The sequence below is a fragment of the Callithrix jacchus genome, chromosome 6 (assembly GCF_049354715.1).
Source record: "Callithrix jacchus isolate 240 chromosome 6, calJac240_pri, whole genome shotgun sequence".
Taxonomy (NCBI): Eukaryota; Metazoa; Chordata; class Mammalia; order Primates; family Cebidae; genus Callithrix; species Callithrix jacchus.
In genome coordinates, this window is record NC_133507.1 from 21,500,428 (window position 1) to 21,520,516 (window position 20,089).

At 47.5% G+C, this 20,089-nt stretch overlaps 1 protein-coding gene and 1 long non-coding RNA gene across 4 annotated transcripts in view; one reads left to right on the forward strand and one right to left on the reverse strand.

The window, feature by feature from the left end:
• The window catches only part of LOC118154778 (uncharacterized), a 174,066-nt gene that overhangs the window by 90,252 nt on the left and 63,725 nt on the right, over window positions 1–20,089 (reverse strand). The gene's annotated exons all lie outside the window — the stretch shown is intronic.
• Window positions 1–20,089, forward strand: part of ST8SIA2 (ST8 alpha-N-acetyl-neuraminide alpha-2,8-sialyltransferase 2) — a 76,962-nt gene that overhangs the window by 51,795 nt on the left and 5,078 nt on the right. For both annotated transcript variants that reach the window (XM_035303884.3, XM_035303885.3), the window contains exon 5: window positions 1,208–1,501. In XM_035303884.3, coding sequence (XP_035159775.1) covers window positions 1,208–1,501 — 294 coding nt within the window. The remainder of the gene's footprint in view (window positions 1–1,207; window positions 1,502–20,089) is intronic.

Below are 20,089 nucleotides of genomic sequence, written 5' to 3' on the forward strand. Positions count from 1 at the left end.
TTTGCAGCGGCCTCTTAGTCTGCCCTCCAGCACCCAACTCCATCCCGCCCCCATCCATACTGCAACTTCAGCTCATTGCTTTCTAATTGTGGCCAAAAATTCTAATCTGTCCCTGTCACCATCCTGCTCCAGAACCCTCAGTGGCTCCCTATTGCCCTCAGAACCAAGTCCCTGGCCCACAGGTCCTTTGACAGGCAAATCTGCTCTGCTTGCTTCCCCAACCCCATCTCCTCCACACAATAGGCTCCAATCAGACCAAATCACTTGCCTTTCCCTAAACAGCCACGCTGTCTCCCACCTCTCTGCCCTTGGAAAGCTTTCTTGTGCCTACGGGGCTATAGCACAGTATTTCCTAAACTGCGTGGCTGTAACACCAGCTGAAGAGGAAGAGCTTGGGAAACACAGGTATCAATGCTTAGGCCCACCTGCCGTATCAGAATCTCCAGGTGAGGAACCGGGCAATCTGTATTGTTAACAAGTGCCTGGGGTGATTGTTCTGATTTGGCAAACTGGAGAAGCGCTGTTTTCATGTACCTTGTCCACTAATAGATTTCTGCTTAGTGGTCACCACCTCGGGGAAGTCCACCTGACACTCCTCCTTCCCAGAGACTGGTGACAAGACAGCAGTTAGCATCTACCAAGCTCTTATTATATCTGGTAGTGGTCTAAGTATGGGGCATGTAGCAGTTCTTTTAATCCTTGGGAGGGATTCTTTTGTGATCTCTATCGTAGTTAAAGTAATGGAAGGTCTCAGGAAGCACAGAGAAATTGAGCAAGTTTTCAAGAATCACACAGGTAGAAAGTGTCAAAGCGAGTTTAGGGCCTGGGAGTCTGCCTTCAGATCCCTCACTCTGTCACCTCATGCGCCAGGTCACTCTCGGCAACGGCGTCATCACCCTGCGGGCTGAGGACTGGCTTATTGCTTCTTTCTTCCTCTCCTAGATCCTGAACTCCAGAGTAAAAGGCAGGCATTTACATCCACAGGATCTAAAAAAGTTCTAGGTACATCGTGTGAACTCAGTCAACATTTGTGGTGGAAAGAGGAGGAGAAGGGATGACAGGAGGGGCCTGTGAGTGTGGAGACATGCCCTGGGTCTTTGTTTGGGGATGAGAAAGAACCAAGGAGAGGCAAAGGACGGGATCAAGTTAACAGAAGAGGGGGGTCTCGGCTTTCCCAAAAGGATCATGTTGCCTTTTTCTCCGGTAGGTGCAACCTGGCCCCAGTACAGGAGTACGCCCGGGATGTGGGGCTCAAGACAGACCTGGTAACCATGAACCCCTCCGTCATCCAGCGCGCCTTTGAGGACTTGGTCAATGCCACATGGCGGGAGAAGCTGCTGCAGCGGCTGCACAGCCTCAATGGCAGCATCCTGTGGATCCCTGCCTTCATGGCCCGGGGCGGCAAGGAGCGTGTCGAGTGGGTCAACGAGCTCATCCTGAAGCACCACGTCAACGTGCGCACTGCATACCCCTCGCTGCGCCTGCTGCACGCCGTTCGTGGGTAAGCGGACTCCCTACAGGCCAGTAGGACCGTCACTAGGTGTGGGAGATGCTTGGCAGGCAGTATCCCTTCCCCAGGTGCATTTTCATCCCAGTTCCACCACTCACTTGCCGGATGGCCTCAGCAAGTCACCTGGCCTTTTTTTTTTTTTTTGAGACGGAGTTTCGCTCGTTACCCAGGCTGGAGTGCAATGGCGCGATCTCCGCTCACCGCAACCTCTGCCTCCTGGGTTCAGGCAATTCTCCTGCCTCAGCCTCCCGAGTAGCTGGGATTACAGGCACACGCCACTATGCCCAGCTACTTTTTTTGTATTTTTAGTAGAGACGGGGTTTCATCATGTTGACCGGGATGGTCTCAATCTCTTGACCTCATGATCCACCCGCCTCGGCCTCCCAAAGTGCTGGGATTACAGGCTTGAGCCACCACACCCAGTCACCTGGCCTTTCTAAGCCTCCATTCCTTGAGAGATGAGGGGGTTTGGCAAGTGGGCTTCATCTGGCATGCCAGTTGTGACCAATTGGCAGTGCCTGTCTTGAGAGCTGAGCTGAGAATTATCCTGGCTGTTGGGCTGTCTCGAGGCTCAGTGGGAATAGATGTCATGAACGTGGGAAGAGAGATGGTGGCTGGCAAGTCACATACCATCCCAGGTGGGTGATTTTCAGGAAAATCAGGATCAGATGCACTCGACTTTAATTCACCTTAATCTCTCTAAACTTTAGTTGCCTCTTCAGTAAAATAGGGGTGGGAATGGTAAGACTGGAGGATGTGAAGACTAAATAAGAAAATGCATGTGAAATGCCTAGTAAAATTTCGGCAGAAACACTTAATGTTGTATCAGTCATCACCGTCTTTATGCCTCAGTGCAATATTCTCTAACTCTGCAGAACACATCTTGTTAACTGGGCTGAGAGCTTCAAAGGAGCCCCTCATAGGATAGGTTTTGATCCACGAGGTCATCTCTCTAAGATGGAGAACTTTACCTAGGCAATGTGAAAGAGACAGGGAGAGTTAAAGCAATGGAATCCACTCGCTTTAAGAAGAGTTTTGATGTAACTAGATAAGGATTCTCCTGGTTAGGTCTGGATCTCTAATTCCAGAAAGGAGATTCCAAGAATTAAGGCAAACAGAAAATGTTGAGGAGGGTCTGAACTATTCGTATCGAGAAGTCCATGTCAACCCAGACGGCATTCTTAAACAGCCCTAGCCAAAAATATAGTCGTTCCCAGTCTCTTCTTTGTTTCCTCCCATTTACGTGACCTGGCATCGATCTCTCTGACACTTGGATCAGTAACTGGCTGGGAATTTACTGGGGTCCATCATAGCGGCCACAAGAAAAATCCTTTAATATTAATCATTCACTCTCTTCCAGTTATTATCGCAGTACAAATCGTCTAACAACTTAGTGGCTTTAAAAAATCATTTTCTATTTTTTACAATTTCTATTGGCTAAGAATTTGAGAAGGGCTAACCTGGATGGCTCTTAAGTCAGTGCAGTCAGATTGGCTGGAAGTAAAACAGCAGAGGCTGAAGCAGCTGGGGTTGACTATGTGTCTCTTTCTCTTTATGTTACCTTAGGGTTTCTCCAAGTAATCTCCCTCCACAGGCTAGATTGGGCTTCCTCACAGCATGGTAGCCTTGGAGTGGTCAGACTGTGTACATGGTGGCCCAGGCTCTAGCACAAGTGGCCCAGAGACCAAGGTAGAAGCTGCATCACATTTTAAGACCACATAGTGTCACTTCTATTATCATCTACTTGCCATCTAGTCATTAAATTGGCCTAGAATCAAGGAGAGTAGACATAGACCCTGACTCCCAATGGGGAAGTGCCAATTTGTGGACATGTTTTAAAACCTACACATATTTATTCCACTTATATTTACTGAGTGCTTCCTATGTGCCAGGCTCTGCTCTAGACACTAAGATACAGCAGTGAATAAAGTCCCAGATCTCACTAATAATTACGTTTTATTACAGGGAAAGATACATTACAGGTAAACAAATAAATAAGATACTTTTAAACAGTGCTATTGGGAAGTCTTCTCTAGAAACAAGTTGGTTTGAGCTAAGTGTCAAGGGACAGAAAGGCACCACCCATGTGGTAGATGGGACAGAAAGGCACCACCCATGTGCAGATCTGGGGTAGAAACCTTCCAGGTAGAGGGAACCTTAAGTGCAAAGGCCTTGAGGTGGGAGGGTGTGTGCACGATTCAACCAAGAGACAAGTGTGGTTGAAACAGTGAGCAGGGAGAAATGGGTAAGGAAATGATGCTCGTGAAAGAGGCAGGGACTACAATGCCGTATCTTTTTGGGTCATGGTAAGGAGTTTGGATTTGCTTCTAAGTTTGAGGGGCAGTGAAGGAGCTGAGGGAGAAGATCTGAGTTGTGTCTTTAAAAGATCCCTCCAGCAAGAATGAAAGTGGAATCTTTGTTAGGAAGCTGTTGCAATCGCTCTGGTAGAAAATAAGGATGGCTTAGACTAGGATTATGGCATGGGATATCTAAGAGTTGGTCAGATTTGCTATAAAATTTGGAGGTAAAGGCAGCAGGATTTGCTAGTGGATTCTATTTAAGGACCATAATGGGGGAGAGAAAGAGAAAAATCCAGGATGACTCTTAGGATTACAGTTTGAGCACACAAGCCCAAGCAAATGAGCTCAATATGGCGGTGCCATGTTCTGTGATAGAAGAGCTTAGAGAAGCCATGCATGTTTGGGGGTGCTACGGAAGGGAGTTCTTTCTTGAACGTATGAAGTGTGAGATGCCTGTTAGAAATATACACCCCACCACACTCCTGACCTCCCAGCTTGGGGTCAGGCCCTACACCCAGTTGCCCATCCAACCACATGGCAGATCACCAGGGACACGAGAGGGCCCAGTGTACAGACTCCCCACTGAGTGAGGGCATCAGGATGCTCCTCACTGGGCCTTAGCATAACTTGCTGTGACCCTGGGAAGCCCTCTGAGCCACCCACAGAGGACTCTTGTCCTCATGAAGGTCACTGCGGTCACCCAAGCCTGTGACCAACACTGGTCTCATTAAGATAGGTATCAACAAGGAAAACCCATTGCCCCCAAAAAAGCCCTAGAGAGATATTGCATAAGGGACAGCCACATGCGTGTCTGATGGAGCCAGAATGATACCCATATGGACACGGGACTCAATGGGACGACATCCTTTATCCTGGAGGTTGGCCTGTCAAGGCCATCTTTTCACTTCATGCTTGTCAGAGTAGGTCTGCAGTGGCAACCCTCATCTCATGGACTGGTTAAATATTAAATATTGTTTCTTCCTAGAAGGAGGAAACTCTTGAGTTGGTTCTGGAGTCCCTGGAGATAAGAGGGGTAACACTGCCCTTTGTTAAGGAGAGAAAAAGTCCTTTGAATGGGGAATGGGCAGCCACCTGGAAGAAACTGATGCAGCCAGAGCTATTTCCAGCTATAATTGACTCACTTTCATCTGCCAAAATAGCATTAAGCACCAGTAATAAGCCCTTTAAACAAACAGGCTGTTCATCCTGAAACTGCAACATCTTCTGTTGCAGGAACTCCCGGGAGGAAATACTGCAGGAGAGGTGGGTGAGGTTAGCTTCTGCTGTGAGCAGTGGGAGAAGAAGGGGACAAGGGTGGCTTGGAAAGGATTTCTGCCGAGGATCCTGTCCCTCTGTCGGGCCATTGGACCTTGTAGAATGCTGGGTCTAATAGAGCATCGTTGAAAAGGTAGGGAGCGTATGTCATTAGCCGCTGCCTTGGTGGGATCTTATCTGGTGTTCACTGCAAGTGGGGGGATGCGCTGGGGAGGGATTCAGTACAAAGCCACACAAGAAAAGACCGAGGGATTGTAGAGAGGAAGGCTGAGGAGAAATCTGGCCAAGAGGCATTGTAGCCTAGCATCAAAAACATGGGCTTTGGCGGTAGCGACACCTCCAAAGAGTCCAGATCCCAGCTCCGTGACTGACTTGGTTGTATCACCTACCATCCCCAGAGCCCTGCAGAGGACACATGTAGTCAATCAATCATGGCTACTGTGATTGTGTCAGCTGCCACCTGGAGAGCTACAATTTGGGAAAGGGATTAGACTTGTCCTGTGTACTCAAGAGTTCCAGGGGCTGGAGCCACAAGGAGGAAATGCAATTAGGGTGAATTTAAGAAAGGACTCTGTAGTAGCCAGAGCAGTGGACTACGTCAAACCAGTCACTCATGAGTTCTTCACCTTGAAGTACCAATAATGGGCTTCAGTTTGCAAAATAATCTTATTTCCTTATTTTAAGATGTGTTGCCCAATAAACCACCTGTTTATGGCGTATGTGGGAGGTGGGAATAAATTTTATTGTGATAAAATATACATAACATAAAATTTACCATTTTAATGATTTTGTTCTTTTTCAATTTTTATTTTAGATTCGGGGGTGCCTCTGTAAGTTTGTAACCTGGGTATATTGCATGATGATGAGGTTTGTGGTACAAATGATCCCATCTCCCAGGTACTGAGCTTAGTACCCAACAGTTTTTCAACCCTTTCCCCATTCCCTTCTTCTCCAATATCTATTGTTGCCATCTTGATGTCCATGAATACCCAACATCTAGCTCTCACTTATAAGTGAGAACATGTGGCATGGTTTTCTATTCCTGTGTTAATTCACTTAGGATAGCAGCCTCTAGCTGAGTCCATGCTGTATTCCATGGTGTATATGTACCACATTTCCTTTATCCAGCCCACCATTGCTGGACACTTAGGTTGATTCCCTGTCTTTGCTATTGTGAATAGTGCTGCTATGAACATGCCAGCATATGTGTCTTTTTAGTAGAATGATTCGTTTTCTTTGGATACTTATCCACAAATAGGATTGCTGGGTGTAATGGTAGTTCTACGTTCTTTACAAAATCTCCAAACTGCTCTTCACAGTGGCTGAACCAATTTACAATCTCACCAACAATATATAAGCATACTCTTTTCTCCACAACCTCACCAACTTCTGTTGTTTGGCTTTTTACTAATAGCCATTCTGACTGGTGTAAGGCGGTACGTCACTGTGGTTTTGATTTGCATTTCTCTGATGACTCATGATGATCAGCATTTTTTCATGTACTTCTTGGCCACTTGGAGGCCATTTGTCTGCTGTGGAGAATTTCTTAATCGGGTTGTTTTTTGCTTGTTGAGTTGTTTTAGTTTCCTGTGGATTCTGGATAGTAGACCTTTGTCCGAAGCACAGTTTGTGAATATTTTCCCCATTCTGTAGGTTGCCTGCATTTTAACCATTGTTAACTGTACATTTCACTTAGAAGAAATTCAATCTAAGAAGAAAACTTAGGAGAAATTTTTCATCACCTTGTGTTTTGCAATTGTCTTTTAAGAATGACCCGAAAAGTGCAGACAATGGAAGAAAAAAATAGATCAATTGCGCTACATAGAAAGGTGAAACATTTGTGCATCAAAGGACAATCTATCAAGACGACTCAGACGACTCATATAATTAGAAAAAAAGATACTATAAATACAAAAAAGATACAAATACTATACCTGATAAGGGATTAACATCCAGGATATGTGAAGAATTCCTACAACTCAACAACAAAAAAAACAAATAATTCAAAACTGGGAAAAGACTTGGGATAGACATTTCTCCAAAGAAAATACGCAAATGGCCAATAAGTACATGACAAGATGCTCCACTGATCATGAGGGACATACAAAGTGAATACACGAGTGTATTAGTCTGTTCTCACACTGCTTTGAAGACATACCTGAGACTGGGTAACTTATAAAGAAAAGAGGTTTAACTGGCTCATAGTTCTACAGGCTCTCCAGGAATCATAGTAGCTTCGGCTTCTGGGGAGACCTTAGGAAGATTCCAATTCTGACAGAAGGTAAAGGGAGAGTGACGCATCTCACATGGCAGCGGCAGAAGCAAGAGAGACGGGGGAGGTGCTGCAAACTTTTAAACAACCAGATCTATGAGAACTCACTCACTGTTATGCGGACAGCATCCATTGGATGGCACTAACCCATTCACGAGAAACTGTCCCTGATGATCTACTCACCTCCCACCAAGTCCCACCTCCAACATTAGAGGTTACACAATTCAGCATGAGATTTGGTGGGACACAGATCCAAAGCACTACTAGTAATAAACACACAGACACACACACAGATAGAGAGAGAGAGAGAATAAAAAGTGTTGTTGAGGATGTGGAGAAATAGGAGCCCTTCTGCTTTGCTGGTGGGAATTTCCAATGAGATCACTTTCAGGGCACCCCAGTACCTTCATTTTGCAAAAGAAGAACTTAATGCTCAGACGAGTGAGGTCATTTGTATAAGGCCACCCAGGCAGTAAGTGGCACAGCCAGGAACTGAACCGAACCCTCTCGTTCTAATGTGGTGCACCAGGTGCAGCACAAATGTGCACTCATTTAATACTGGGCTGGGGACAGGGATAGCAATGAGCTCACTGGGCCGGGATCTGCCACACTGGAGAAGGGGCATTAGAAGACCACAGCAGGTAGCAGTGCGTCAAGGCTATGCGTGCACACTGCCATTGTTCAGAGCCTGGGGCAGCGCCTTATCAGGGAAGACAAGCTGAAAGGTCAGAGCTCCTCAGCATCCCATCCAACACCAGCCAGCACCTGGGCATGGCGCGGTCATGCTGAAACCCCAGTTGAAGCTCTCCCTGCCACCCCCCTTGAATGTGCCTTTGGTTTCACTCTCCCCAATTTGTTTGACTGACCCTTCATGACCAAGGCATTTTTCAGAAGAAAAGTAGACATCTTTGGGTGACAACTCAGGAAGGCTCAGAAATGCAGTCACGCCTCTGCATGCTGCTCTCGATGCAGGAAAACAACTGAGGGGAACACACTACCATAGTGAATGCTTACATGCCACATGCCATGCTAAGCATTATCTCCTGTCGTGATAGGACTACTGCCATTATCCTCATTTTAAAGATAGGAAAACTGAGCCTCAAGAAGTAACTTGCATGAGGTCCCACAGCTGGTAAGGGACAGATCCAGGGCTCCTCCCAGCTCCTGGTCACCATCCATTTGCCTCTATTACACCTAACTAGGAAACAGTGATGGCACCCTAGAGAATCAGGTCAGGAAGGCCAAAACCAGGATGGTTTGGGTCTAGGAAAATATTAAGAAAAACAGAAAAGTCTTTTTATGTTTCAAGTAAGAACCAAAGAGTTAGGAGCAGATGGCATAGGGGCGACAAAGGAGTATAATGAACTCCTCAACTCCTGTATCTGTTTTTTCAGCGAAGATGGGTCTTTTACTTGGATAGGGGAACGGGGACTTTGGGTTCTCTGCTGATAGTCCCACTTTACTGCTCTAAATCAATGGTTCTTAACATTCATGATCGCCAGACCAGCAGCATCAGGATCACTGCGAACTTGTTAGAGATGCAAAGTCTCAGGCCCCACCCCAGACCTGCTGAATCAGAAAGTCTAGGAGTGGGGACCAACATCTGTGTTTCAACAGTGCTCCAAGTAATTTGGATGCACAGCGTACGTTTGAGAACCACTGCTCTACACAAAATCAAAACCAATGAACTTCCCAAGGGCAAACTTGCAGTCAGACCTGTGAGCAGCTGGCCACGATCTTCTCCAATTCATGCAGAATTACAGAAGGGAATCAGGGACAGGCAATCTCTGTCCCAGTTTTCTAAATATGAGGAAATGATGGACACCAGTGAGCTTAATGTCAACACTAAACCAGATTTTCAAACAGATTATCAATCCCGTGGCTTATGAATGCTTAAAGATGGAGAAATAAAACTGGAAGATACACTGTTCTGATGTTCCTTTGTGAGGCGGGCAGCAAACAGGTAGACCCGGGGTCTGTATAGTCATTTCACATATGGACATAAGTCAGCTACCTTGACAAAGCATTTCATGGGCAACTTGGACCTGATGGACAGTTTAGGGAATGGAAGGGGACAAATCTTAACTTCTCGGAACAACCTGATAAGATCTTGTCTTCATCTCCTTTCTACTCATAAGGAAACTAAGGCTCAGAAATGCAAGGTACATTGCCCAATGTCACGCAGATAAGGAGAGGAAGGAAGCTAGGATTCAAATCCACACGTGTAGGCGTCAGTGGTCTCTACTCTCTCCACTGTGATCTCCTTGTATCCTTGACAGAGAGTTTAATCACCATCTACTGACCGTTGACCCCCAAAGGATACTAATTAATTAGATGAATGTTGACCACAGGGAGACCTCTCTGAACCAGCAACCATTTTTACCAATAACTTAAATGACAGCATCAGTGCTCTGCTTAGCACATTCACTGGTGATCTGACTTTTGGGGGATTCTCCATATTTGGGGTCTCAGAATTAAAACCAAATCAACCAAAGAGGAAGAAAGTTGACATGAACACATGCAAGCTTCTGTACTTAGGTTCAAAACATTTGTACAAGTACAGAGAGATGCACAGCACCAACCATTGGTGGTGTGTGGTTGCTCAAAAGGATAGCGTGGTCTTGGGTCACAGCAATGAATGGATAGCATCTCTGAGAGTCAGGGAGGTAGGTGATGGCTTTGCTTTTCTCTGCCTATTCAGATCCCACCTAGAGAATCACATTTTTCTTTAGGTACCAGGCCAGAGAGGGGCCACAGTGGCAGAGAAATTTGGAAGCTGAGAGGTTTTGAGAGAGAAGGCTCCAAGGAACAACAGAGCTCCCTTCACTCAGCAAATACTCATGAGGCACCAACGGGCTCCAGGCCTGTGCTGGGGAATTTTAAGTCAGTAAAACTAGGTCCCTGCCCTTCAGAGGCTCATAGATTTGGTCTGGGAGGCTCCAAGTATAGAACTAGGGTTGGGGAAGGAAGCCAGATCCCTTCCAGACACTGAGAAGAACATTCCAGCAAATAAGAGAATCTGAAGTGGGCTTGGCTGCCTCTTAGGAGGTGGTGAAATCAGCATCTTTCGAGATGTTCAGGCAGCAGCGAACGCCCCATTACTGGGATGGTGAAGAGGAAATCCCCATCATATAGAGTTGGCAGGTCAGTTCACTCATCAGGGCTGCCATAACAACGTCTCACAGACTGGGTGGCTAAACCAACAGAATGCATTATCTCGCAGTTCTAGAGGCTGGAGTTCACAACTCGGGGGTCAGTGTGGTTCGTCCCACTCAAGATCTGGCTAAAGGCCAGATCTGCTTCAGGCCTCTCACCTTGGCTTATAGACCATCTTCTCATTCCCAGGCCTTCTGATTCCAAATCCCTGCCCTCTGCAAGGACATCAGCCATATTGGATGAAGCCCCACCCTAGTGACCTAATTTTAACCTGATTACCTCTGTGAATACCCTCCCTCCAAATATAGTCACATTCCAAGATACTGGGGCTTAAAACATCAACATGTGAGTTTGGGATAAAGGGGAAATTCATCCCATAACAACTGGGTTAGATGGCCTCCCTTCCCACTCAGATTCTCTCATTCAACATATCTCAGTCTCTGCCCCCCAAATAAACTTAACAAATTTCCGCCCATCTGAGGCAGTGAGCAGGGAGAGGGGAGCATGCTTCCAAAACCCAACAGAGCGCCTGCTCTTCTGCTCTCACTGGCAGCTGGCAGGGCCCAGCCCTGGGGCCAAGAAGGCAAGCTCCAGCAGCCTCCACCTGAGCAGCACGCCCAGAAGTCCCTGGGTCTGCTGGCCAGGGCGGGTGGCATGGAGCCCTCACTAGCTGTTGGCTGGAAAAGTGAGCAACTGAGTGGAAGGACACCAAGGCAATGGAGTATGGCCTCAGGCAGCTGGTGGTGAATGGCACCAGGAGCCTAATTAAGACTTTTGGATGGCGCTGATTCAGCTTGCCCCTCTGGCCAGGGCCAGAGGGGCCAGGTCAGCAAAGCAAGCCCCACTGCAGAGACTTAAGGGTCCAAGGTGAGAGAAGAGTAAGCAAGGTGCAAAAAGACAGAGACCAGCACAGGCTGCTGGTGGCTCCTCCCAGACAGGACCCTGGTGATGCAGTGTGTGTGTCCCTAAGGCCGGTCCCTTCCCTGTGCTGGTCCCAGTCTCCTCTGGTTGACAGAGAATGAGGTGAACTACAGTCACCTTTTTGGAAGTGTGCTCCATGAAAGAGAAAAGGAGGGAGGCCTGTGGTTTGAAGCCATAGGTAGCTCCTGGCATTTATGTGTAATGGATTCCCTCTCTCTCTCCAATTCTTTTTTAATAGCAATGCATATAGTGAAAAGAAACCCAAGTTGGATTAAAGAATTTAAAGTAAAAAGCAAGCTCCACTCCACACCGCTGGTCCTCCTCCACAGAAGCCACCTGTTAAATTGACTTTCTGTGTGTGGATCCTTCCAGAAACACCCCTTTGTACACATACGGAACAAGTTTTTAAGTACTGCACCTTGTTAAATTCTGGGAATTACTCCATATCGGCACACACCACCTCATTCTCCTTCACAGCTGCCTGGCAGTCTGCTGTGTGTCTGGACCATAATTTATGTAAGCAGAAGCCACTGGTGGGCACTGAGGGTGTTTCCGCTCTTTTGCCAGTATAATCAATGCTGTATTGATCACCTTGTGATGATATCTGCAAACATATGCACATCTATGGGTTTGCTTTTTGGAAGTCTTTGCCAATTTGCATTGTTAACTTTTACAGTTACTGCCAATTACCCTCCCTAGAGGTAGATATGGATTCACACCCTCACCTGCAATTATTGAAAACATCTGCTTTCTCTTAACCTCACCAATGGGTGCATTATCAACATTAGTTTTTTTTGCCAATCCAGTGAAAAATGGAATCTGATTGTTGTTTGACATTGGATCCCTTTGATTAAGAATGAGATTGAATGTAATTGTGTTTCGAGTGGCAACAACCAAAATTCCTGAATCCAGCCACAAGGCTTAAGCCCCCAAGAAATGGTCTTGCTACACCACCTGCTGGGTCACTGGGGACAGAGGTGGTACCTGGGCATGAGCAGCAGTCTCACCCCTCCTGGCGGGGCTCACAATGCAGCAGGAAAAAACCCCAATACCATAATTTTCTCCTTTCTTTTGGTAACTTGCTGTCTAGGACGGTGTGAGCCTGCCTTTACCGCGTCCAGTCCTGGCAGCTGCCTAGCAGGGCTTGCGGTGAAGCTGGGCTCATTCATCTCTCCCGATAATGTCCCCAGAATGAGTTTCTAGGCTCTGCTTGCTCATTTTCATTCACTGCTTTATTAAAGATTTGTAAAGTGCCCACTTTATGCATGTGCCATGCTAGGATCTAGAGTTACACAGAAGCAGGAAGTCAATCCACTTGCCTACAGAATTTAAAATTGTAGAGAAGGAAAAGACAAGGAAACAAGTCGTTATGGTGTAGCATGATAGGTGCTATGATAGGGAAGAACAGCATACAGGACACGAAACCATCCAGGGAGATTCAGGAGGCTTCCTACAGGAAGTGGCCTCGAAGCTGAGGCTGTAAAAAGGGACTGCTAGCCAAGACCACATAGGGCGTGTCGTGGAAGAAACCCGGATGTTGCTCGTGGCAATGTGGCTGTGCACACTGCACACTGGGAGAGGCGTGCAGGCTCAGATCCCAAGGGCTTCACAAGCCCGATGGAGGCCATCAGGGTTTATCCTGTGGACTTCAGGAATCATTGGAGCATTTTCAGTGGCATGTCCATATCTGAGACTAGCCTGGCTTACCTGAGCAAGAGTGTTGGCTTAGGCAAGCACAGAAGCCTGGGGATCTGGAATTAGACTCAGCATCCCCATGGCTTGACCGGCCTTTCTCAATAGCCCCAAATTCTGAGACAAAAGCTTCAGTTCTCCAATACTGCAAAGATGGCATTCTCATTCTGAGATATCCTACAGCACAGCAGAGCCCTCAATAGTGTTCCCAAGGAAAAGACAGCAATGGGTCCTTGGATCAGGGCTGAGGTTGCAGAAGCAGAGGACAGGAGATCAGTACCCTAAAAGTTCTGTCCCAGGTTTTGCTGCTGATCTTGCACAAAGCATCACTGAGTCTCCTTTGAAAACCACCTATGAGGCATTCCTGCTCCTTAAGGACGTCACCAGCTTCATCCCATGGTGCTTTTAGCTTCTTGGAGAAAGCACTCTTGGTCCCCTTTTCCAACAGTGACAGCCACTATTCCTTCCATGTACCCAGCCCAGGAACCAGGGAAAAAGACAAATGTGCTTTGGAGATGATTTTGGCAATCCTCATTGATTGCTGCCCGTGCCCATGAAATACGGTGCTTAATTGTTATGGCAATTGGGGTAGCCAATTTGAAAAATAATTACTGCCTTCTTTGAGATTACTTTGCCTTCTAATTAAAATCTCAAGACTGGGATATTAAAGGTGCACTGTCAATACAACATCCCGGATGCACCCAGCTAACCTCATTTGGAAAGGCAAAATTAATTAGTTTGTGTTTTAACACCCAGCTGTTATCCTAAGGAAAGAAATAGCCTACAAGTCGGCCACTCACACAGTCTCTAAATTGGCCAGAGCAACGGAGGAGAGATAAAGGAAATCGAGAGTGATTTGTTCCTGTATAACTCAGTCAGCTTTTATTACAAGCTGCTCGTTAAGTGTTGATCCTGCTTCCCCATCAGACATCACTCAGGAGTTCTTGTTTACCCGTGGAGGCAGAATAGGAAGTGGGTCCCTCTGTGCCACTAAGCTCTGGATTCATTCCAGAGCCTCATTTACTGTTAAGACCTTTTCCAGTTAGCAATTCTGGGTGAAAAGCCGGGCCCCAGATCTGAGAGGTTGGGCGTTTCTGTTCCTGTCCCAGCTGGCCACAGTTACAAAGCTGCACGCACTGCTGGCTTCCTCCTTTCTTCTTACCTGTATCTTCCCATTTTTCAATTCCATTTGAGTCAAATGTTTGCTGAGGGCAACAGAAATCAGGATAATCAATCCTAGGCTATGCTACAGTAACACATCCTGAGACTCCAGCACGTTAGCACAACAGAAGTTTATTTCTCACTCTTGCAAACTGTGATGTGAGTTGGCAATCAGTGATTCAGAGATCTAGGATTCTTCCACTGCAGCCTGACTTCTTCTTACCAGGAGGCTTTGAAGTTCTCCAAGGCAGGGGAAGAGAAACTGGGAGAGAGCCTGCTCTTGAAGAACACCAACCAAGAAAGGACATATATTTTTTTTGCTGCAGCCTGTGGGGCCAGATCTAGTCACTTGACCCCAGCCCAATTACCAGAGATACCAGGAGAGGTAGAAGAGTATTTGTTGAATGCTGCTGTCTCTGCAACGATGCTTCGGACCCAGCACGCACTGAGCAAGACACCTTTGAATCCTACTACAAAGGAGCTTAAGGTGTGGTCCCTGCTCTTGGGTAGAACAAAGTACAGTTTCATGTCCCTCTTCCGGAAAGCATCCCTTCCAGCTCTAAAATGACCATTCGCTTCTTCTGCAGTTATGATTATTGATGCCCTTAGCACAGAGGCAGCAGGACCAATGACCCTCCCAAGATCCCACAACTCAGCAGGAAAGGCAGGTGTGCACAATGCATAAGAATGCTGACAGGGGAAGACACTGGTGCACAGGTGACCACAGCTGCCTGGAGACAGGGCAGAAGTGCAAAGGAGTGTTGATCTGAGCTTATTAGGAGGAGGCGCCGTGAAATAGCACAGTGATGAATCTTCAGCCTGGGTTGCTGAGCTTGATAGGAGGAGGCGCCATGAAATAGCACAGTGATGAATCTTCAGCCTGGGTTGCTGAGCTTGATAGGAGGAGGCGCCATGAAATAGCACAGTGATGAATCTTCAGCCTGGGTTGCTGAGCTTGATAGGAGGAGGCGCCATGAAATAGCACAGTGATGAATCTTCAGCCTGGGTTGCTAGGCACGGTGAGAGAAGTAGGAACAAAGCTGATGGTAATCAGCTGGAGGAGGTTAACTCAGTCTGACTGGGGAGATGACAATAGAACAAAGGCAGTATTTCCAGGAAGCTGTGATGCACGTTCTTAGTTTCTGGAGGTGGGAAAGTGTTCACCACAGGGATCAGTAGGAAAAGGCACCTAGGGAGCACCGAGCACACGTGGAGCCCCAGCACATGCCTGAGTAACCTCAGAAGTACCCATGGGCTACTTGGACGTTTCATCATTGATTGGATTCCTCTCTTCCCATTTCTAGGCATAGCACTGAGGCCCTGACAAGCAGCTCATTTCTGAAGGTTTTCCCCTACTAAGACCTCACTGTCAGAAAATAAACAAGCCATTGTTTATCTGACTGATTTTAGGGCTTGAATTCACTTAGGAAGTAAATATCAGGGTTGTGTTTCATGTGGGGGCACTGTCATGGCCCGACCATCCCTGGGTAACGTCAGCCCACAGCTGCAGCCAGCTCACTCCCAGCCTGGGGAGTCACCATGGGGTGAAAATGCCCAAGGACCAGGAGCCTCAGACACCTGGATTGTATCCAAACTCTGTCTAACCAGTTGCTTGAGAAGTTTGTCTCCTCTCAACCAAGTCACACTGGACTCCCACGTTTTCCTCTCTAAAATGACAGAAGGGGACAAGTTCAGTCTAGAAGGCTCATGCATTAACCACACACACAAGGCCTGTTGAATCACCCAAGAAGGCTTCACATGGTGTTGCTTTGTTTTGTTTTTGAGACAGAGTCTCATTCTTGTCACCCAGGCTGGAGTGCAATGGCTCAATCTCGTCTCACTGCAACCTCCGCCTCGCGGGTTCAAGCGATTCTCCTGCCTCAGCCTCCTGAGTAGCTAGGATTACAGGTGTGCACACTATGCCCAGCTAATTTTTGTATTTTTAGTACAGACAGGGCTTCACCATGTAAGCCAGGCCAACTCCTGACCTCAGGTGATCTGCCCGCCTCAGCCTCTCAAAATGAAATTTTAACTGGTTGCCAACATTTAAAAATTTGGAGAATTTGCATAAAAATCCCAATTTCTAATACTCAAAAAAAAAAAAAAAAAAAAAAACTCTGAAGATCTGGGACCACCATACTGAACACCAGTAAGACTGGCTACCCATCACAATGCCCCAGTCCTCACCATTCCCTATTGCCTTCCCAACACTGAGGCTGGGTGTTGGTTTTTCTTATACGTGTCCCAATCACAGCTCACTCAGTCACATCCCCTGCAAGGCTGCCGAGCTAGATGAGCTCCCCGGCCCCGATCACCTTTAAAACTCTGTGACTTTTCCTAACACTTCCTATTTTTCCCTCCTTTTCTCTAAATATATCTCATGCTTGGGTTCTTTCGGCAGAACCACCTACCAGTCATAACAGTTCTTAGTCGTAGCTGCACATTTGAATTACTGGGGAAGGCTATGGGAATCCCAGTGTCTAGGCTACACATGGCAGTGAGATCCAGGCAGCTTTGAAAGCTCCAGGTGATTCCTGTGTGCCGCCTAGGTTGAGAACTGCTGCATTAGAGCTGAAAATGCAACGGACTCGTTTTGGAGGAGCGAGCTCCCTGTTATGGGACATAGTTAAGCCAAGGTGCATGAGCACTTTGCAGAGATGTGTGGGAGGATCCCCGTATCAGCTGCTGCTCTTCTGAGATGCTTCTCCTCTTTACAGTCCCCCTGCCTTTGCCCCTCAGAGCCTCCCAAGCTCAGCTCCGTTGAGCATAGATGGTGCTACGGTGGTCTCAGCAAGGGCTCCTTATCCAACAAACCCTAAGCTCAGCATCAAGCGTCCCCAAGCCAGCACCGCCCCCTCCTGCCTCCTACATACTAGCTGATGACTAAGCAGATGGCCATGCAGGGTAGTCCCAGGACAGTCACATTAGATCAACCACATTCCTAGCCACCCACCTGTCTGTTGGGGCTGCACCATAAAGGGGAAAGAGCAGGGACTTGGGGCCAGAAGGCCTGAAGGAAGGACCTGGTTCTACTCCTTGCCATCTGGGCATGTTGCTCAGTCCTCGTGCCCTGAGTGGAGCCTGGGTCTGAGGTGCGGGCATGAGTTGATACCCTCTAAAGTGCTAGGTGACGGTAGGATGCTGAGAGAGGGTCAGATCTCAGCTGGGTGATACAGATGAAAGGGAGGAGCTGTGAAGCGTGGTTAGGAAGGTTTGGAGAAAGAGAAAGCGGCATGAAATGTGCCTTTCAAATGAGACGTTTAGCCCAGACCTCGGAGCAAAGTGGAGACATGGGCCAGTTATCTGATAACCTTGATCACAATATGGTCACTTAAAAACACCCAAGTAGCTACCATCAGTACTTTTAGCATCTTAGGAGTTCTCGAGAGTGGCACCAGTGCTCCACCTGGCCAGTGGGACACGCCACCCATAGTCTGCCTCTCACATTCCCAGAACTTCTTGGAAACTGGTACCAAGACCCCATCCCAGTCCTCTCCCCACCCCATAGAAAATTGGCTATGTTCCCCTGAAATCACAAATATAAGAGGAAGAAGCCCAAAACATACACACCTTTTCTGGGAAGCATCCTTTCCCATTCCAAAATAACCATTCACTTCTTCAGCCATCATGAGCCTTAGCACAGAGACAGCAGGACAGATAACCCTCCAGGACCCCACAGCTCAGCACGTAAGGCAGGTGTGCACACCACAGCCCCCACCGCATGGTTTCCATGTGTGCCCAAAGGGACATACTTAGCACAGCTCAGAGATGGGCAAAAGCTCAAAAGAGTCTTGATGTGAGCCTTGGTGAGGAGAGGCACTAGGAAATAGCACAGTGCCGTGTTAGCTGCATGCCAGACCTTCTGGGGAGGGGTGCAGGTGTCAGTGGGAGCTGAAACTGGTGGGTGGCAGGGGCCAGGTCTTGCAGAGCTTCTCAACTATGGAACTTGGGTTGTATGGGGAGCAGGGAGAGATTTCGAAGAAATGCCTGGGGGGCTACTAGGTGGAGGATGCATCACTGTGATGGGCTGCCACCACAGAGACTTCTCAGAGGTAGCGCGGGGAAGAAATGACGAAGATCACAGCATCTGCAAACACTTGCTCCTGTTATTTTTCAAATGTGCTGTGTTTGCAGTTACCAGAGACGCTGCCCTGTTCTGCGTCTGCCTTTGTCCCTCCCTCGGGTTTCCACTTGGAAAATTCAGCTGCCAGGAAGTTTCTCGGCCTAGACAGGATGAAATCAGAGAAACCACGAGGAAAGGGGTCTTCGAAGGACAGGCTCACGAAGCGGCCACGGTTGTCTCGGGGCCACCCAGTTGGCTCCTGCCACGCCCGGGAGAATCGGGTTCACTCCTATTTGGCCACCCAGGACCACGGCCTCCATCAGCTGTGTCGAAGGGGAGATTCAAGTAACCCAGCCCCATAGTCAGGATGGGGGATGTGGATATGAAGATTCTCGAAATGCATTTTATTTCCTCAAACATTACACGATGACGTGAGTCACTGAACTTACACAGGTTACTGGCCATCTATAACATCGTCTGATTCACAGGCTACCATCTCCCACTCTAGGACGTTTTTTTAGGTTTCCTTTTTTGAGTTGCAAAAGGAAAATTTTGCAAAAGGAAAGAAGTATTTGAGCTTCAGAAAACCTGTCCCTCCTACCCCAACCTTTCAGCTGAAAGCACTGAATAATATTAGACAGTTTCCTCTTTCAGTGATACGTACGTGTTTTTTCTGACCTATCTTTACTTCTGGCCTGCATCTAATGGATGAGTTTGATTATACAGTCACGTGCATCTCTGCAGAGATGTCAACAGAGACCATGCTGGCCTTTGCTTTACTTAGGGAGGGCAAACCATGGAGTTTGCTTGGACAGAAAGATGTGAACTATGTCCAGTCTAGAGACACAATGGTAAGAAATCGGTGGTAAGGATAATGTCCTTCTGCCAAGGCAAAAGCATTGCTTTTCGAGGGATGCATGCTAGGGTAAGTGGAAACTTTTACTAGAAATAAAGATGTTAGATTACACACCAGCGTGTGTTCTGAGTCCCTGAGGGAGCGTAACTGTGATGGAGAGTAAGATGATAACAAATAGAAGGGATGTTTTCCCACTTAGGGAGAAAATTCTACATTGTCTTGGAATGTTGGGACCTGGAAGATATCCTGGAGGCCACACCTAGACTGTGCCTCGTCATTGCATAAATGTTAAACATTAGGTTCAGCAGAGATAAGTGACTTGCTCAAAGACACACAGATAGCTGGTGACCAAAGTGTCACTAAAACTCAGGTCTTGAGTTACTCCCCGCCTCTGAGCCTGCTTCCTAGTCCGTGGAATGGACGTAGTCTCTTCCTCACTACGTTCTTGGCTAAGGCGTACCCTGTACCCTGCACTCTTCCTTCTCCGTGTTCCCTCTCATAACCCTTTGATAGAGGACTTGAGGCAGGACGCGGGGATTCTGTTTCAGAGGTGGGTACACCAAGATGTAGTGAGGAGTCTTTAGAAGAAAAAGAGTGGGCAGAACCCAGCCCTGCTCGACAAACCACTATGCAGTACTCCCAGGATAGTCACTCGCGGTTAAAGATGAGTATCAGAGAGGGGGTCCTGTGGCAGGGACAGCAAGGAAAGGTCAAGACGCTCAGGAGGTGAGGACGGACTCAGGAATGCTGGTCCACAAGGGGACGCCCCGTGGGACTCCCAGGAAGGCAGTGGGCACCATGCAAGGGCAAGTGTTTTCTCAAAAGTCAGCAAACTGCTGCTTGAGGGCCAAGCCTGGCGACACCCATGTGTGCTGTCTGTGGC